Source organism: Scomber scombrus, chromosome 11, assembly GCF_963691925.1.
Source record: "Scomber scombrus chromosome 11, fScoSco1.1, whole genome shotgun sequence".
Classification (NCBI taxonomy): Eukaryota; Metazoa; Chordata; class Actinopteri; order Scombriformes; family Scombridae; genus Scomber; species Scomber scombrus.
In genome coordinates, this window is record NC_084980.1 from 599,146 (window position 1) to 620,438 (window position 21,293).

Sequence of the window (21,293 nt, forward strand, 5' to 3'; positions counted from 1 at the left end):
AGTTTACAGCAACTTCCTGCTTTCTGTGCAGCTGTAGAAAATGCATTCTTTCTGTTGGATAAAAATACACTGATAAACATGTCGGACTTAATTATCCATCGTTAAATTGTTCAAATTAAAAAAGGATTTACAAAACCACTTTCAAATAATCAATAAGTAAATCATCATTAGTAAATATAATCACTAATGATAATGAAGTAATATATAAATATCCATCCATCCATCCATCCATTTTCTGCCGCTTATCCGGGGCTGGGTGGCGGTGGCATCAGGCTAAGCAATGTGACCCAGACATCCTTCTCCCCAGCACCGTTCGTCAGCTCCTCCTGGGGGATTCCGAGGCATTCCCAGGGCCCTGTTCCATAAAGCAGGATTACCAAATAAGCCTGGTTTATTTCATTAGTCTGGATCATTTTCCAGCAGATTCGGTTCCATAAAGCTAACTCAGCATAGTTCAAGCTCAGTTACCACGGCAACTTATGCTGCCAGCAGGTTAGTTTTGCCAAACTAACCTGGGGCCTGTTTCAGAAAGAAGGTTTAGTGAAAACTCTGAGTAAGTTGACTCAGAGTTCCAGGAAACTCTGGTTTTTCGGTTTCACAAAGCCAGTTCAGCTTAACTCTGAGTCAGTTACCATGGCAACATACTGTGTGAACCTAACCTGCTCGCTGGCAGGTTTTCTTCAACTAACCCTGAGTTTATCTTCCTTTTTAGTTGAAGCCTGCAGACTGAAGGAGCTGTCAGACATTTCTTAAAGAGAAATCTCCGTCAGAGGGTGATCAGACCCCGCTGGGATGTTTTATCTCTGATGATGTTCTGTTTGAGTGTTTCCGTTTTTCTGTACAATCGATCATTTATCTGAACAATATTCTCAGCCCTCGTATCGTCTGTACGACACATCGTGGACATGCTCTCAGTTCAGAGCAAGTTCTTTGTGTTGCACTTTGTTTTTTTCTGTCCTGTCGGCGTCTATACCAGCTACTGTTACATTAAGGTGAAAGTGCCCAAACATAAATCTTTAAAAAAAAACTAAATGTGACTCTTGCACTGAATGTGTTGTGTTGCACTTTGTTTATTTCTTTGCCAATGGCAGTTTTATATGTAACGCTGAGCATGTTACCAAGGCAACCGTCTGTCAGGCTGTCAGACACGTAATATTTGAAAGTTATTGATAGCTAAGTGGTTACTGCGCATGCCTCATAATGACACAGGTCTTTCCACTCCTTTTCTCTCCCTGTTTCCTGTCAACCTCTATACCAGCTAATGTTAAATTAAGGTGAAAGTGCCCAAACATAAATCTTTTAAAAAAAAAAGAAAAAAGAAATGTGACTCTTGCACTGAAACGTTTACACTTTGGTAGTGTTGTATGTATAAAGGTATTTAGGCTTTCAAATATACAATATTAAATAGATACTGGTAGTGTTGGGATGGCTGAAAAATTGACTTTCTTTTTTGCTTAGAAGATTTCACTAAGTACTGAAATATATCACATGTTGAATGTAGCCTCTGAATGCTGTTTAATGAGGGCAGGCTAAACAACATCACAATTGCTTGTAATGAAATGAAAGCTGACTTGTTTGAGCTATATTTTTATATTTCATATTCAGTTGTTGCCCAGTAGGCCTGCGTTTTGTACCTGTCGGGGTCTACATGAATATTAAATGTGTCACACACAAACACATACACATAATATACTGTAAATGTTGAATAAGTGGAACACTCGAGACAAAACTTTTTTTCATTAATACTCACACATTGACTCGGTTGGTAATTTTCTGCCAAGTCAGCTCATGTTCTTTTGCTGCTGCTACTGTATTTCTTTTTTTCTTAAGTATACTCATTATCTGCATGCATTCATTAATATTTCTAACTCCACTGGGGAGAAGTAGGAGGACTGAGCCCTTTGTTTCACCTGTTGCCATGGTGAATCATGTTATCTGTGCTCCATTGATGAGGGCTTGGTATCTCCTCATGCACAAACTTCACTCAGAGTTACTTTGACTCAGAGTTGATTGAACCAACTGTTATCACCTGGGGCCCGTTTCAGAAAGCAGGTTTAGTGAAAACTCTGAGTTAGTTAACCCTGAGATGAGGGAAACTCTGGTTTTTCGGTTTCACAAAGCCAGTTCAGCTTAACTCCGAGTCAATTACCCTGGCAACATACTCTGTGAACCTAACCTGCTCGCTGGCAGGTTTTCTTCAACTAACCCTGAGTTTCTCCTCCTTTTTACTGAAGCCTGCAGACTGAAGGAGCTGTCAGACATTTCTTAAAGAGTTAGTTAATATTGAAGCAGAAATCTCCGTCAGAGGGTGATCAGACCCCGCTGGGATGTTTTATCTCTGATGATGTTCTGTTTGAGTGTTTCCGTTTTTCTGTAGGCTACAATCGATCATTTTATCTGAACAATATTCTCAGCCCTCGCATCGTCGGTACGACACATCGTGGACATGCTCTAAGTTCAGAACAAGTGTTTTGTGTTGCACTTTGTTTTTTTCTTTGCCAATGGCAGTTTTATATGTAACATATGTGACGCTGAGCATGTTACCAAGGCAACCGTCTGTCAGGCTGTCAGACACGTAATATTTGAAAGTTATTGATAGCCAAGTGGTTACTGCGCATGCCTCATAATGACAGTATCCCTGGTTCGATTCCAGCGAGCACCATCAATTCCTGCAGGTCTTTCCACTCCTTTTCTCTCCCTGTTCCTGTCAACCTCTATACCAGCTAGTGTTAAATTAAGGTGAAAGTGCCAAAACATAAATCTTTAAAAAAAAAAGAAAAAAGAAATGTGACTCTTGCACTGAAACGTTTACACTTTGGTAGTGTTGTATGTATAAAGGCATTTAGGCTTTCAAATATACAATATTAAATAGATACTGGTAGTGTTGGGATGGCTGAAAAATTGACTCTCTTTTTTGCTTAGAAGATTTCACTAAGTACTGAAATATATCACATGTTGAATGTAGCCTCTGAATGCTGTTTAATGAGGGCAGGCTAAACAACATCACAATTGCTTGTAATGACATTTTACCTGACTTGTTTGAGCTATATTTTTATATATTTCATATTCAGTTGCTGCCAAGTAGGCCTGCGTTGGGGTCTGCATGAATATTAAATGTGGAACACTCGAGACAAAACTTTTTTTCATTAATACTCACACATTGACTTGGTTGGTAATTTTCTGCCAAGTCAGCTCATGTTCTTTTGCTGCTGCTACTGTATTTCTTTTTTTCTTAAGTATACTCATCATCTGCATGCATTCATTAATATTTCTAACTCCACTAGGGAGAAGTAGGAGGACTGAGCCCTTTGTTTCACCTGTTGCCATGGTGAATCATGTTACCTGTGCTCCATTGATGAGGGCTTGGTATCTCCTAATGCACAAGCTTCACTCAGAGTTACTTTGACTCAGAGTTGATTGAACCAACTGTTATCACCTGTTCTGAAACCGAAAACTCTGAGTTTGACAGCTCAGAGTCGGTCAACCTAGTGTTAAGGTTTTATCTCAGAGTTAGTTAAACCTGCTTCCTGAAACAGGCCCCTGTTCTGAAACCGAAAACTCTGAGTTTGACAGCTCAGAGTCGGTCAACCTAGTGTCAAGGTTTTAACTCAGAGTTAGTTAAACCTGCTTCCTGAAACAGGCCCCTGGTCCTGACCAGGCTAATTGTCTGGCTTAGCTTGAGTTGCTGCTTATCCTGAAAGAAAAGAGATGATTTAACATATTATATGGCTTCATTAATCACCATCATTTAAAAAGAAAAGTTCACATAAAGTCGACTTAATAATAGCCTAATCATATAAATATATATACACATATATTGTAGAGATATATGTATGTATATAATACATTTGTCCATCAATAAAGGTAACAAAGTTCTACGGTTGGGCCGAGGTCGCAGGAGTGGAATCGTCCCCATCTTCTCCAGAAGGAGCTGCAGGGAGTACAACCAGCCTGGCAACTGGCCGGGTATAAACCCTCTCTTTCACCTTCACGTCAGCCGACCTGACGTGCCCTTCAGAGCTGGGATGAGTCTTGACTACTCTCCCAATAGGCCATAGGGCTCTGTGAAGTTGTGGATCAACGATCATCACCACACAGTCCTGGACGATGTCAGCTGCTGAGGCCTGCCACTTCTGGCGAGCCTGAAGACTTGGCACGTAGAGACGGATGAAACGGGCCCAGAACTGGTCAGCCAAAACCTGGGAGTGCTTCCACCGGCGGTGACCGATGACCTCGTTCTCCGGGTAGACTACTTGAGGTAAAGACCCATCGGGCCGCCCCATCAAAAGAACATTGGGAGTCACTGGGTCTGGGTCACTAGCATCGGAAGACACATAACCCAAAGGTTTACTGTTGAGGATCCCTTCCACTTCAGTAAGAACAGTGTGCTTACTGTATCTCCCTCTCCCACACCCCTCCGAAGTGGGGGGCTGCCGGGGGGTTAAAATGGAAGGTGATCTTCTGTGGGGCAAGGAGCTGTTGTAGTACGGGAGAGATTCCGTTGAAGGTCTCACAGAGTTCTCTCTCCCCTCCCTTGAAATGTTTCCCCTGGTCAGAGAACAGCTCTGCAGGCGTTCCTCTGCGGGCGATAAACCGGCGAAGAGCCATCAAGAAGGCATCCGTGTCAATAGTTGTCAGGAGCTCCAAGTGCACCGCCCTGGTAGTGAGGCACTTGAAGATTATTCCCCATCTCTTCTCCCGGCGCCGGCCCACCTTGGGTCGAATGGCCCGAAGCAATCCATCCCTGTGGAATAGAAAGCAGGCTTAAATAGGCGCAGATGGGCTGCTGGCAGGTCCGCCATCTTTGGTACAGTGGGTCTGGCCCTCCATCGTCGACAATCAACACAGCTGTACTGATAGCGCCGAACAGCCTCACGCCCCCGCAGGATCCAGAAAGAGCGCCGAAGCTCAGCGAACACTCGCTCGGGGCCTGGGTGGTGGAGGCGGCTATCTTGGATCAAGAGCTTAGTCGCCGGATGGCCTGGGTCTAGGATGACTGGATGAAGAGCTGCAACTCCAACTCTGGTGACCCCACAGAAGGTGGACTTGCGCAGCTCTGATGTATCCTGTGCTGGGTCAACCGCTGGGTCCTCTGGCCAAGAGTCTGGACTATGCAGGAGAAAGGAGGGTCCCTGGCTCCACCGATTTGGCTCAATCAGCTTCCTCAGCTTTTTCCCTCGGGTCACGTCATCCGCAGGGTTCCTTGCCGAATCGACGTATCTCCAGGCATGCCTGTCAGTCAGCTCCTGTATCTCAGCCACACGGGTGCCGACGAAGACCTTAAATCAGCAGGATTCAGACTTCAGCCAGGTCAGCACCGTTGTGGAGTCGGACCACAGGATTGTCTGATCAATGCACACAGTAAGCTCCCTTCCCAACACCTGCGAGAGTTGTGCACCAGTGAGCGCGCCACAGAGTTTCAATCGAGGCATTTAGTGAAATCGCTTGGGAGCGACTCTGGAGCGTGCCATCAGGAATGACAGATACACTCCACCATGTCTGTCAGTGGTTCGGTGGTATGCTACTGAGCCGTACGCTCCTTCTCTCTGTAAAGCCCGGAAGGGTCCACCTCCTTCGGCAAGTATGGTCGGGGCATGGTGACCTGAGGCAGGACTTGAAGCTCCTCTTCCCAGGCTTTCCACTGCTGCAGAAGCTCCTGAGGTAGCAGTGGGTCATCCCATCCCCTCTGTTTGTCCCACAGGTGCCCGACGAGCATCTTAGCCCTGGTGGTGTAGGGCAAGATGAACCCTAAGGGGTCATACTGACTCGCCAGCACTTTGTATATGTTGCGCATCGTGGGAACACTGTATTCCACATGGCGATTCTTGTAGCCCAGGACGTCAGTGTGGAAGAGCCAGCTTAGCCCTAGAGTGGACTCTGGGGCATCTGTCATGTCCTGAGCTAGCCATAGCTCAACACTAGCAGAGCGGCTCTCTTCTGGTAGGTGGCTTATCACCTCTGGTGCATTGCTGGCCCACTGACGCAGCTCAAAGCCTGTGGATGCTAGGAGGGCTCGAAGTTTGTCGACAAGGTGCCTGGCCTCAGTGATGGTGGAGACACTCTGGAGGCAATTATCCACGTAGAAGCATCTCTCGACTGAGATCCTCACCTCCTCATCTGGTTGGCTGTTATCAGTGACGTGACGCTGTAAGGCGAACGTGGCACAGCAGGGGCTACACGTCGTTCCAAATGGTAGCACCTGCCACTCGTACACCACAGGAGGCTACCCTCGACTGACATCCCGCCATACAAACCTCAGCAAGGCACGATCTTCTGGGAGAAGGCGAACTTGGTGGAACATGCCTCTGATGTCTCCACTGACCGCCACTGCATGCTCTCGGAAGCGTAGCAGGACTCCCAAAAGTGATGCTCCTAAGGTCGGCCCAGGCAGCAGGTAGTCATTAAGGTTCTGCCCTCGATACTGGTAGGAGCAGTTGAAGACCAGCCTATTTTTGCCATTATGGCTCACCATGTGGTGAGGTATGTACCATGCCTCACGACCTTTCTCAACTGGTACTTCAGGGCCACACCTGATGACAGAGCCTGCCTTGATCAATTTTTCCATCTCCCCTCTGTAGGCTTCCGCCTGCGCAGGGTCTTTGGCCAGTCGCCGCTCCACGCTCCGTAGACTGGGCAGAACGGCCTCTTTAGTAGCCTGAAGGAGCAGCATATCCTTCCGGCGGAGCAGCAGGGTTGCGTAGCGTAGTATGCCATCGACCTCTACTCTGGTGGTCTTGGTCTCAAGGATGCTGATGGCCTCCTGGTCCTGCCTTGAACGAGTGACTAGTTTCTCGCTCCTGAATGGAACGGTATCGACCTGCCATAGTCTCTCAACATGCTTCATCAGCTCGCTCACCTGGGGCGCTACAGTTGTCAGTAGACACTGCGGTGGTTGGGTGGTAGGTGCTACCATTTGGAACGACGTGTAGCCCCTGCTGTGCCACACTAGCTGGGCCCTGCAGTGTCCAACCCAGTCTGGTGCGAACGGCTGCAGGCCCTCCTGGAGGTCCCAACCTTACGGGTTCGACAGGGGTGATGAGATGGGGGTGATCACTCCCAATGAGAAGCAAGGGCTTAACGTTCATGAGGGTCCGTATGGGAAGGCCAATGAGGTGCTTGTAATTCCTCCGGAGTTGCTCCATCGGGTAAGTATGGCTCGCTAGCCCAATGCGAGCAGCGGTGAAGGCACCAGTAATCTTGAACTGGGTCTTTGACCTTGCAGGAGAGGAAATGGAGAACGACACAGATGCACCGTGGAGGGTCTGCACATCCTGCCTAATGGTGCGTAGTGGTAGGTTCTCTAGGGTCCCCTGCATTCCTAGCTTCTCTGCTGCGTCTGGCAACAGCATAGTTCTCTCAGAACCGTCGTCCAATACTGCGTAGGTGTTGAGTGTTCGGTCGCCATTGGTGAATGCAGACTTTGACAACTTTCAGAAAGACCCGACTGCCTTCTGTAGGTCGATCCAGATAGAGCACCTCTGTGGCGGGCCTTGTGCCATGACTCCCCACCTCAGGTGTTGTTGCTGGCTCCTTAGGGGGCTTCACATTGACCTCGTGCAGCACCTGGAGGTGCCTCCCCTGGCAAAGGTTACATGTCTTTTTCAAGTTGCACTGTGCAGCCTGGTGTGACCGTGCACAGCGCCAACACCTCCTGTTACTCTTTTTTATAATTCAAGTCTTTATTTCTTTTCTCTTTGGTGTTTGACAGTACAACATTGTGAGACAATTCTCGTCATACATACTACATGGACCATCAATGGCATAAAATAAAAAAAATAAAAAATCAAACAAGAATAAAATAAAAATACAGTATAAATAAATAAAAGGGCATGTTGATAGTAACATAACTAAGTAGAATATCCATACAGCAGATTAGTATGTTAAATATACTATGAGGAAGGTAATCACACTACAGGCTCATCAGGCAGTACAATGTGAGTCCAAAACAAGTCCCAGATTGGTGCCTTATTCTTGTTGCTATTGTTCATCCTGTTGAGCATAAATTCGTATGAAACTGTCTTTATCATGATGTTTACCCACTCTTTCATTTCAGGGGGTTTGGATACTTTCCACAATTTAAGTATTGTCCTGGCAGCCGTTGTAATCCCTGCCATGATTATAGCGAATTCTATATTTGTTACATTGTTTATTTGGCTTCTTTCCCCTAGGAGGCACAATCTGGGAGATAATGGTATGGCACTTCCTAGCCAATTACTCAAATTGTCCACCTCAAGAAACCTCCAGAAAGGTTGAATGACAGGACACTCCCAGATGCAGTGTAGCAGAGTACCTACATCCTTCTGACATTTCCAACACAGCTTATTGTTTGTTATACCTGCTCTGTTGAGTCTTTGTGGTGTCCAATAATACCTGTGGGTTATTTTGTATTGTGTGAATTTTCCTTTGGCTTCCCTAATGTATCTCCCATTATTAGATATAATTCTCCGCCATTCCTCGTCAGTCATCAGACATCCCAGGTCTTTCTCCCATATTGTTTTCAGGCTCTGACAGCCATCGCTGAGCTGTTGGTTGGTTGTTCTATAGAATATAGAGGCTCGTTGGCACTCAGCAGGTAACGCAAGATAGTCCATGATGTGGTTACCATCCTTATACTGAATCCTGGAGGTAACACAGTCCCTGATCTGCAGATATTTCCAAAAATGTTCCTTTCCCTCAAGATTGTATTTTCTCTTTACGTCAGCAAATGGCATGAACACCCCTTCTTCATATAAGTCAGCAACATTACATAGTCCATTACGGTGCCATTCCTTCCAGTATACTGATGCCTTTCCAATGCTGATCATAGGGTTATGCCACAGAGAAGAATATATTTATATTATTTACACATTTATAATGTGATAATTTATGCATTTTATGTATTTTAGTCCAGATCTCTTTGGAGTGAGATATAATAGGATTCAGTATATTATGTGAGGATTGGGATAGTCTATCTATAGGAGTAAAAGGAGATGACAGATTATTTTCAATGTTAACCCACTCTAGCTGGTTATCTTTATTCCAGTGTTTGGTTAGTTTGGCCATTTCAAAGGAGACATAATATAATCTCGGGTCTGGCAACCCCAGACCTCCTTTGTTCCTAGGAGAGCACCTTTTAGTGGATTTGATTCTGGGTCTTTTCCTGTCCCATAACAATTATTTAATTATTGTATCATACTGTTTAAAGATTTGAGGAAATATAGTTATTGGCAACATCATGAGCACATAATTAAATTGCGGTGCAACCACCATTTTTATCACATTGACCTTCCCCCATAATGTAAGCCTAAGTTTACCCCATTTATCCAAATTAGTTTTATTTTTTTGCAGCAATGGTTCTAAATTTAAAGTAGGCATTTATTCCAATTGACTGCTTAGTTTGATTCCCAAGCATGTCATACCTTTAGATATCCATTTAAAGCCGAAATCTGTCAGGGAGTTTGAATTGCATAGGCCAGATATAGGCATAGCTTCCGACTTTGTCCAGTTAATTTTGTATCCTGAGAGTTTGGAGTAAGATTGTATCGTGTTCATCAGGTGTGGTATCGAATTTAATGGGTCTTTTATCAGCATCAAAATGTCGTCCGCGTATAATAATAATTTGTGCTCTTTCCCTCCACCTTCCACCCCTCTAATTGCTGCATTTGCTCTGATGGCAATAGCCAATGGTTCCAGTACAATATTAAACAGTAATGGTGACAGAGCGCAGTCCTGTCGAGTAGCTCTGGTGAGGTCAAAAGGAGGTGAGATCACACCGTTAGTTATCACCGCTGCTTTGGGATTCTTGTATATAATTTTAATCCATTTAATAAAGTTTGTTCCAAATCCAAAATGTGATAAGGCTGCAAACAAAAATTCCCACTGAACTCGGTCGAATGCCTTCTCAGCATCTAGTGAGAGAGCAACGACTGAATCTTTTTCTGTCCGATTCAACCAGATCAGGTGTAGTAATCTTCTCATGTTGTCTGTCGAAGACCTATTTTTCATGAATCCGACTTGGTCATTGTGTATAACGCTCGTCAAGGCCTTCTCCAGGCGTGTAGCCAGGATCTTAGTCAATATCTTACAATCCAGGTTTATTAGACTTAGAGGGCGGTAGTTAGCAGGATTAGTAGTATCTCTATCTTTTTTAGGTATCACTGATATTAAGGCCTCATTAAATGTTGGGGGGAGGGTACCTAATGTAAAAGCTTCATTGTATATATCTAGCAATATTGGTGCCAGGGTATCTATATACTGCTTATAATATTCCACAGGGAGTCCATCGAGGCCCGGTGACTTCCCTGATTTCATACCTGAAACCGCAGTCCTGATTTCATTCTCTGTTATTAAATTGTCTAATAATTCCACTTGGTCAGGTGCCAATCTAGGGAGATTAATATTAGAAAAAAATTCCGTCAGTTCTTCTTGTTTGGGATTGATGTCTGATGTATACAGCTCTTTGTAGAATTGATGTAAGACCTCATTTATTTGCTTTGTCGAAGAGACTATTTCATCACATTTCTTAATTGCTGGTATTACACTGTAGGTATTTTGTTGCTTCAGTTGCCTGGCAAGTAACCTGCCTGTCTTCTCTCCCCCTTCAGCCTGAATAAAGCATATTCCACTTTTTTATTATAAATTTCTTGCAGTTGGAACTTAAGCCTACATATATCTTGATATAATTTATCAGAGAAATTTTTTGATAGTTCTATTTACAAATTTCTGATTTCAGATTCCAATTCCCTCATTCTCTTCATGTGTTTTTTCTTTTTAGATGAATGTGCTATCATTTCCCCCCTGATGTACGCTTTTGATGCTTCCCATTCAATCGCTTTTGAGCTTGCACTGCCAGCATTAATTTCAAAAAAGGATATACGGTGTTCTTTCAGCAGTCGGCTGAAGGATTCATCCTGTAATAATGATACATTCATTCTCCATCTACCCTTTTTCTCAGTGTCAGTATTTATGTCAATACTAAGCTCTACTGCTGCTTGATCTGAGAGAGCCATTGCTTTAATTTTACAATTTACAACTTGATTTACTATTGTGTTCGATATCAAAAACATATCAATCCTGGAATAGGATTGGTGGCAGTGAGAAAAACAAGTATATTCCCTGTCGCTGTGATTTATCAGTCGCCATATGTCCACCAATCCCATATCCTCACTGATCATATGTATTGCAGCTCTATCCTTAGACGTTATTGGGCCACTAAATTTGCTACTATCTAAGAAGGGATCTGAAACTTGATTAAAGTCACCAGCCAGTATTATCTGACCCTCCATGTCACCCAATGTCTTATTTACTTCATGGAAAAAATGTGGGTCTCCCTTGTTCGGTGCATAAATGTTGCACAGTATCATCTTAGTCCCATTTATTAGTGCCTGTATGCATACCATTCTGCCCTCATCATCTTTAAACTCCCTCAGTAAAATAAAACTCTAGTTTTTGTTCACCAGTATGACTACCCTGTTCCGCTTGCTAGAGCAGGAACTATGAAAGATATGTCCAACCAAACCTCGTTTCAGTTTGACTGCTTCTTCTTGTATGAAAATGATGTCTGCCTTATTATGCTTCAGATAAGTCAGTACCTTCCCTATTTTTGCAGGGTTTCCGCAACCATTAATATTCCAGCTTATGCATGTAACATAATTCCTAGCCATATTCTACGTATGAAAGAAGAAAAGAAAAATACCTTGTGACATTCTGTTTAAATCAATATTGACTATGTCCCTTATTAGTGTTTCATGTAATCTAAACATCTCACATGTCTCGTTAGTTTTGACTGTCATCACCAAAAGCAACTCTATGCAAACCAGTTTATGAACAGTGGTGTAAACCTTAACACTCTTATAAGAAAAAAAGAAAAAATACAAAAGACTAAACTTAAACAAGCCCCACAAAACATTAGCTGAGGCCCCTGGCTTTTCTCCAGCCATGCTAAAACAAATGAAAAACAAAACAAGAAAGAAAATTAACGGACGTTTTGGTCCATGGGGTATTTCACCTCTAGCCAGCTCTCTCCGGCTTTCCGCTCAGACGGTGAAGAATCAAACCCAAACCCCACCAATGTCTGTTACACATCGTCCACTTTTAAATCAGTCTGATTGTCATTGTCCATGTCACCCTTAATTGTGCAATACCTCTGCTTTTAGATAGCGCATTCCTGCTCCTGCGGTTTTTCTCCTTCCAAGTAAACCGCAGAGTCGCCAGGTGGGCCAGCGTGTATCTCACATTTAGCTGCTGTAGTGTTTTCTTCACGGACGTGAAGGTTTTCCTCTTCTCGGCCAATTCTCTCGAGAGTCTCAGCCCTTCCCATTCAAGCCCTCATTTTTCTCTGACAGCTTTCAAAACTTTCTCCCGCGCTGACTGCCGTAGGAATCTGATCAGCACCCGTCTGGGCGGTTGGTCCTCATTGGGGATGGGAGCTAGTGCTCGGTGTGCCCTCTCCACTTCAAACTCACCCCTGACATCAACTCCGAGCCCGTCGCTCAGTATCTTCTTCACGCAGTCGTCCATTGTGCCGTTCTTCCCGTAGGTTTCTTTCAGTCCCAGTAGCCTCACGTTATTTCTCTTGCTGTGGTTCTCAAGTATTTGACTACGATCCCATAAAATTTCCATCCTCCTTTCACCGTGTTCACCGTTGCACACAAGCCTCTCAGTAGTATCCTCCAGGTGAGAAATCCGCCCCTCCGCCTCCTCCAGCCTTTCTTGTATGCTGTTCACCGTATCTTTTAACTCATTAGTTGTTGCTTTGATAGTTAGTATGTCTGCAGCCACTCCCTGCAACGTGGCGCTCATCTTGGAGATTTCGGCAAACATATTCTCCATGCTTGCAACTTTCCCGGCCTGTTGCTTTTCTAACTGCGCCGGCAGCGGCGAGTTTGAAGTTACCTTTACTTCAGTCGGCGGAGGGTTCTTCCTGGTAGCCATGCGGGCCGCGTCTTTAAAATACTTTGACGTGGTCGCCATTGAGGTCCAAAAAACACTTCGGCCTGCTCAGATATAGGTCATGGACTCTAGGGGAGACTATTTTGCTAAACGTTTGTGGGTTATCATACAGTAAGATAATGTAAATATCGGTGGGTGAGCGGAGCTCGTCTACCGTGCCGCCATCTTGCTCGGTGTACCCACGTGACTCCACCTCCTGTTACTCTTAATCCATTCTGTCGGCTGCTCCTTGGTTAGCCTGGATACCGCTACACACTGGCTGAGATAGTGCTCCTCAGTGTTGCAGTATGGACAGTATGGCTTGCCCTTGTTCCCCTTGACGGAGCTAGCTGGCACTGGAACCTCGGGTTTCCCCATTGTATCCTTCACACCGTGGAGGACAGTGGTCGATCTCTTACCCTGCCGTCCCTCAGGTCTAGACATGGGCTTCTCCTTAGCACCCCTCACGGCTAATTGGCCTTCAGAATCCTGGCACCAGGACTCGTATTTCAGCCACTCTGAAAGATCAGTTAAGTTGTGGGTTTGTGTGCCCTGATGGAACATGCAGCGGCGAAACTCTGCTCTCTGCTCAGGTGGCAGCTTACTTAGCAGACGAGCAACATGTGAGCCACACTGTAGTTCCACTTCTCCTTCGGGCCCTAGTGTTCTTAGCATTCCCACGAGTGACTGGATCTGGAGCGCAAACATCTCAAATGCACCAAGGTCTCCACACCTAATGTCCGGTTCATCCATCACAGCTGCGATACGTTTCAGGGCTATCTGATGTGGTTGGCCGAACTTGTCACTCAGGGCGACCATTGTGTCAGAGAACAGCGTTGGAGAGTTGAGGTAAGCGTCTGCTATTAACTTGGCCTCTACTAGATGCAGGTGATCAATGTTTAACTTGAGCTAATTCTACTTGCTAAATCATACGCTATGTGTTAGCTCAGTCTGTGTGTTCGTTAAATGAAAGGATAGGAGAAGATGAGCGGTCTCACAGGCTATTTTATTTAGCAGTAAATGAATAAAACATACAGAGCTCTGGGTCGAGATCTTCCTGTCCCTGATGAACAACAGTGTGTGTCAGTTCATGAAGTCCGACTGCTCTCCTTTCCCTGACCCCTTTTATACAAAAATACAATCAGATATAATGTGTGAGGTGCTGTCGTCTCCTGATTGGCTGTTGATCTGACTCCATCCTCCATCTTCTCACAGTCCAGGATATGTGATCTTCCTGTGACCTCCTTAAACAGGCGCAATAGTGATTTCCATGTGACCCCCTTCTGAAACTACACAATCACCAGACCTCCTGTGGGGGTTTTATGGTTAGTTCTTCTGAAACTACACAATCACCAGACCTCCTGTGGGGGTTTTATGGTTAGTTCTGCATTGTTTAACAAAGGATGGTCAGGGCTCTGACTGAATGTTTGACCCCGCTCTCCTGTTAATAATAAACCTTTAACCTATGCAAGTGGGACGTGTCAACATCCAGAATCTACCTATTTAATTACACTTCAGGGTAAACTGTCTTCATGCATTCTTATTACACAACAAGCTTACTGCTTTCAGATTGTTACACATAGGACCACATATTTATATGAAACAAACAACAAAGTAATTAATCCCCTTATGTGATATTTTAGCAGTGGCCAATTCATAGCATATATCTACATCAACCAACACTTGGTACTTAAACAGCTGAGGTGCATCATGTGGATGCATAAGAGGTTCTCCAGTGAGATCTTGAGCCGTGCAAATTCACTTGGGTCCCGACTTGAGAAGTTGGGGATTGTTGGGCGTGGCCCATGGTAACTCTGCTCTGAGATGAGGGGACGCTTGCCCTGAGGTGTTCTGGAGGGTGGTGGCTGTGTCCATGACATACATGGAGGCTGCTGTGGGGGCGCTGGGTTGGAGCGAGGCTCACTACTGTGACCTCCATAAGCTGTTTGGGTACTTGGGCTCGGCTGGGGGACAACTGGATAACCACGGCTGAGGCTGGGCAGGCTTAAACCAGGGGGATGAATAAGGGGCCGTGACATTACGTGGCCTCGGACCAGGAGGGCCCCCCCCTGTGGAGTGTTGAACTTGTGGTTGGCCCACAAGCAGCTTAGAAGTTGGGGGTGACATTGCCTCCTCATCGGGTAGGGGCTCTGGCCATGGTGGTGGTGCAGGCCAGTCATCCTCTTCCTCACCGTCAGGCTCACTTCCAACTGGTGGCTGTGGCTGCATCACTTTTAGCTCTGGCTTGCTGGTGTGAAGAGGAGACAGGCTCTGTAAGTTACGGACAGCATCCACTAACTGTCTCATTTCTGTTCGCAGTGCTCTAAGCTCAACTAGATCTGATGACATGCGCCGCTGTGTCTGCTGAATGAGGTGCCTCTCATGACGCATGTCCTCTAGCTCTGCTTTATAATCATGTGAATGTCTCGGGCGCAGCGCTGGAGATAGGGGAGTAGAGTGATCTTGTAACCGTTCCCTGAGCTCTCCGTCTGGAAACAGCAGGGGGGCTAGCTGATTCTCCGGGATGTACTGTTGGCTCTCAGCTCCATAGCACAAGTCCATCTCTTGAAGAATAGCCTCCCGCCTCTGCAAGTGACTTGATGGTGAAGAGTCGTAAGCGGAAGTGAGGGAGGTCATCCTGGCCTTACCCTCCTGGTGAGTTGTCTCTACTTCTTCTCTGTATCTCTGACCGATGTAGTCCAGATGATCCATCTCTATATGCATAGCGTGCTGGGGGACGAATGTATCGTTTAGAGTGTGCACCACGATCCTCATACTCTGGATATGGATCCATCTTTGGTGTAAACCTGGTAATATCTGGCTCGAAGGACCATCAATGTAGGGAAGAGAAGCTCTAGCTGGGTGCTAGTTCCGATTATATTACTAAGTTCACACAGGAGTGTCGGCCAGAAAACCACTTAAGGCCGTTTCCAGAGTATGGAGGAATAAAGAACAGAGAGGCCGATCTGCAGTTTACTCTCTTTACTTCTTCTTTGCAGGTAAGTATACAGAGCTTCCAGAACAGCTGGATCTTACAGTTGTGATTGTGTGGTTTCTTCTTCATTCACGCACAGATCACTGGTACTGAAGCCATTGCACCGCACACCTTTTAACTTAACTGAACTGAAGTGCACACCTCTCCTCAGATACAACCCCACCACTGGGGCTGGCCCACCTCAACAATATCACCACCCTGAATTAACATCAAACAGAACACAAAAGCACACAACAAGAATAAACTCTCAATAACCCTGTAACTTTGAGGCCTTTTCTACATATATAGTCAACTTAATACTTAAAACTAATATATACATTCATACATAGCCCTATATAGTCGAGTACATAGTCAACTTAATTATATATATGTATGTATTTGTGTCTGTGTGTGTGTTCATAATATTGAACATTGAGGCCTGACAGAATAATAGCCTCATAAATATGAACAACTGCAAAAATATTTGGACAAGAGATGTAATATTTAAATCCATATGTCTTTAACTGGTAGGAAGCGCTGTTTTAAAGGTATTGGTTATTGATTAGTACATTTAAAATAATGTCTAAGAAGTAAACTCAGACGTGTTTAGTGGATGCATGTCTAGACGTTTCTCTTTTTCTGTAAATTGATCAAGGTCCAGTCTATATAACGACCTCATCCCATGAACTGTTTCTCAGGTAGTCAAGGCGTGTCCCTTCATTGAGGAGATGAACATGACAGAGCTGCCAAAGTACACAGTGCACTGCAACAAGAACACACCTTCAGAGACAGATCAGACCCATTCAATCCATCAGCAATTTCCTGCCAGCCTTTCTCTTGGATTTTATTTATTGTTTTTTGTGATCTTATGTTTAAATTCTTCATATGTCTCCAGCAGAAGTGTGTGCTGGAGACTGCTGCTGTGTGGCTCTTTTGTGGTGAATTTTGTCATTGTGAATCCGTTTGATCTGTGTTTGACGTCATGGGCTGCTTGTGAATGGCGTGCACACGCAATTAGTCTGAATAATTGAGCCTGTCTTGAATTAGTTTGATTGCGTGAACGTGGATCGGCCTTTATGGAACCGCTTTAGCCTGATCTCATTTGTTAGGCTCATTCAAGTCAGGTGTTCGTCAATAAGTGCCGCTTTTCTGAGCTTGCTTTATGGAACGGACCCCAGGCCAGAAGTACGGTGGCCCTGAAGGGCAAACGACAACAACAACAAAAAAAAATGCAACGACAAAAAGAAAACACAACGACATTAACAAAAACACAATGACAAAATGAAAAACACAACAAAAAAGAAAAACACACTCACAAAAGACAAACACAACAGCATTAACGAAAAAACACAACGACATTAACTCCTAACAGAAAGGGTAGGTACCTGCTATGACAAGGATCATTGCTGAATGGGTGAAAGCACGTCCATCTTTTACAGGTGGGAAAGGCTGCTTTATGCCGTACCAGAGGGCTGTTGCACAAAACCTAGATAGCGGATTAAGCTGGGATTTTCCGGTTATCCTGGTTGAATTTAGCCGGGACTCTGTTGCATGAAACGAGAGAAGAATAAATTACCATGGAGATTTATTCTGTGTAGCTAGTCTGCTCCAGACCAGGCTAACAGCCATGATTAGTTAATCCTGGGGGGTATTCCAGAGGCCTGTACTACGAAGCTGGATTTTCTCTTATGGAGGTAACTTCAGGGTTAACTCTGGGTTTTCCGTCCTACGACGCTGGTTCACTTCTTACCGGGGTAAATCATCATGGTAACCATACTACCATAATATGTTACTGAACCTTCCAAATGTCATACAATCTTGTTGCACTATTCTTAACCCTGCTACACTTCTCTCAACAGAGGGGGATAGCGAACGACATAGGCCTAAAGATCACCATATATATATATATATATATATATATATATATATATATACAGTTGCAATCAAAATTATTCAACTGCAAATTAGGTTTATTGGCAAAACAATACAAACTAGCAGCTGTTTGCAGAACAATTTAAATAGCCCAACACAACTAATATCACAAATGGTTTCTCCAAAGTCAACACAAAATGCCACTTTAAATGACTGCTGCAGTCTCAAAATTATTCAACCCCTTCATGACAAGCATCTTTAGTACTATAGTACAGCACCCTTTTGCTGTTATGAACTGCTGCAAACGTGATGCATAGCCACACACCAGCCTCTGGCAGCGTTTCTGAGGGATCTTGGCCCATTCCTCATGGGCAAAGGCCTTCAGTTCACTAATATTCTTGGGCTTGCGTGCTGCACCTGCCTTTTTCAAATCCCACCAGAGATTTTCAATGGGGTTCAAGTCAGGCGACTGTGATGGCCACTCTAGTATCTTCCAGGACTTCTTCTGAAACCACTTTGCGTGGGATCATTGTCCTGTTGGAAGGTCCAATGACGTCCAAGCTTCAGCTTCCTCACAGACGGCATGACATTTTCTCCCAGGATTTCCTGATACTTGATTGAATCCTTCTTGCCCTCCACACGCTGCAGGTTTCCAGTGCCAGAGGAAGCAAAGCAGCCCCAGAGCATCACTGAGCCACCGCCATGCTTCACTGTAGGCAGGGTGTTCTTTACAGCATCTGCTTCATTCTTCCTCCTCCAGACATAGGCCTGTAAAGTTCCAGTTTTGTTTCATCGCTCCACAGAACAGAATCCCAAAACCTCTTTGACTTATTTATATAGTTTTGAGCAAATTGGAGCCGACTTTTCTTGTGCTTTTGGGTCAGTAGTGGTGTACGGGCATGGAGCCCTTCAGTGTTTAGTATGCGCCTTACTGTGGAAACTGAAACCTCAATGCCTGCTGCCACCAAGTCTTGCTACAGGTATTTTGCAGTCAGTTGAGGGTTTTTGACCACCTGCCTCCTCAGGAATCTGGTAGCTTCCTTTTTCTGCCACGTCCAGGTAGTGTAGCCACTGTTCCTTTAACTTTAAATTTGCAAACTTTTTCGACCACTCAAAGCGCTTTACACTACATCTCATTCACTCATTCACACACATTCATACACTGATGGCAGGCAGATACCACGCAGGGTGCCAACTTGCACATCAGGAGGAAACTACCGATTCACTCAGATTCATACACCGTTGCACAGCAACGGGAGCAATTAGGGGTTAAGTGTTTTGCCCAAGGACACATCAACATGTAGACTGGAGGAGCCAGTCTACATGTATCCTTTTCCTTGTTTGTGCAAGGCAATTATTTTTTTTGGAATGTTTTGGACAATTCTCTTGATTTCTAACATGCAATGAAACGTCACCGTCAATAGTCCAGGTATTTGAGGGGTTCTATATCAAGCACACCTGATGCAACTAATGATATGTTGCATCAGGTGTGCTTTAGACCACACCTAATTTGCAAATGTGTGCTCTTATGAGGAATTCTATTCAGGGGGTTGAATATTTTTGAGACTGCAGTAGTCATTGAAAGTAGGATTTAGTGTTGAATTTGGATAAAATCCTTGTAATATTAGTTTTATTTAACTATTTAAACTGTTCTTGTGTAATTTGTTTATTGCAAACACCTGAAACATTTTAAATTTTGCCAATAAACCTAAAATGCAATGGGGGTTGAATAATTTTGATTGCAACTGTATATATATACATACATACATACATACATACATACATACACATACATACATACATACATACATACACACATACATACATACATACACATACATACATACATACATACATATATACATACACATACATACATACATACATACATACATACATACATACATACATACACATACATACATACATACATACATACATACATACATACATACACATACATACATACATACATACACATACATACATACATACATACATACATACACATACATACATACATACATACATACATACATACATACATACATACATATATACACATACATATACATACATACACATACATACATACATACACATACATGCATACATACATACATACATACATACATACATACACATAGAGTCAGCATTCTAAAGGTTAAAATTATATGGCTCTGCATATACACATACTTCTTACTGGTATAATACCCACATGTAACTGGCAGACAAATTATGCATGAGTCTCTACCTCCTAACCTACTTTACTCCTGCAGGAAGTGGCTGTGTGCAAGTATGAGTCACACATTAAACCACTCAGTGTTAAGAGGAAATGAAAGTGCAGATGCAGCAACAAAGCAGCCATATGAGCTCTGATCCAACCTCACTAACATCTCTTCTCCTTTAATTCCACAACAGACCTGGATGATTTCCATCAGAATGCCTCTCCACTCCAGGAGACTCCAGAGTGTAACCTGTGGAAAGACATTGACTGTACCCTTGATCAAATTGCATCCCGTCTTTGCCAAAATGTTTTTTTCATTACCTTGTTGTGTCTAATGCATGGGAATACCACACGTCTAGAGGTTGATGGTAGAGACAGCAAATGGGTACTGGTACAGACAAGGCTTCTCTAAAAACTCACAAAAACTTTGGCAAATAATGTGTAGTATGCCTGACAAACAATGTTGGTAAAGGCCAGGCAATGCCTCAGTCTAGCCATCCTACTCTAGATACTCCTTTTGATCATTTGATGATGGCCTTTATTGATACTTGAAATTGTTGATATGTTTTCTTAGTGGATTGAAGCTTTTTCTACCACTAAAGCTGGTTCAGCAGCAGTGGTAAAAGTGTTGCTGAGAGCGATCCTGTCCAGTTTCCTAGGCACAACCCACTCCCCACACCCCCAAATTATTGTAAAAATATGATAATTATTGTACATCTGGCAACACTGGTGTGTGTAGAGCTCAGCCCTGCTCTCATGCATACAGGCACACACAGAATGTAGAGGAGAGAGATGCAGAGATAAACATTCAATTTTTTCCCCCACTAGGTCCAGTCAGCTGTTCAAAGTGGAGAAAGCGTGCATGATTTGTGTTTGTCATGATTAGTATGTAGAATGTGAAATTTCAGAAGGTGCATTCATCATTTTGCTTCGATGCTGCACCACACAGTGATGTAAACCTGGCTCTATACTGTCATTCCAAATCATTTATCAGGTGCTTGGCTGACATGACTCTGATTGGCTGTGACAAATCAACTTGTCCTGCATAAACTTTTACATGCTACGCGCAAGTCAAACAAATGAGTTTGAAAGGAAATGGGCTTGTGTTTAACACCTTTTTTCACAGTAACCAGTTCCAGGAAATATAACAAAAAAAGTATACTTTATTTTCACATGTCCTGGACCAGTTGGAGTGCGACAAGTCAAGGAAATGAGTTTAAAAAGGAAATGAGTTTGTGTTTAACACCTTTTTGTCACAGTCATCAGTTCCAAGAAAGCATACATGTTCCCATGCAGCAGGGCGTTCAGACC

At 43.9% G+C, this 21,293-nt stretch overlaps 1 protein-coding gene across 1 annotated transcript in view; it reads right to left on the reverse strand.

The window, feature by feature from the left end:
• LOC133990351 (leukocyte cell-derived chemotaxin-2-like) overlaps positions 1 to 19,706 on the reverse strand; it is a 337,858-nt gene extending 318,152 nt beyond the window's left edge. The window contains exon 1 of the mRNA XM_062428636.1: positions 19,649 to 19,706. Coding sequence (XP_062284620.1) covers positions 19,649 to 19,700 — 52 coding nt within the window. The 5' untranslated portion in view covers positions 19,701 to 19,706. The remainder of the gene's footprint in view (positions 1 to 19,648) is intronic.
• Between the last annotated feature and the right edge of the window lie 1,587 nt (positions 19,707 to 21,293).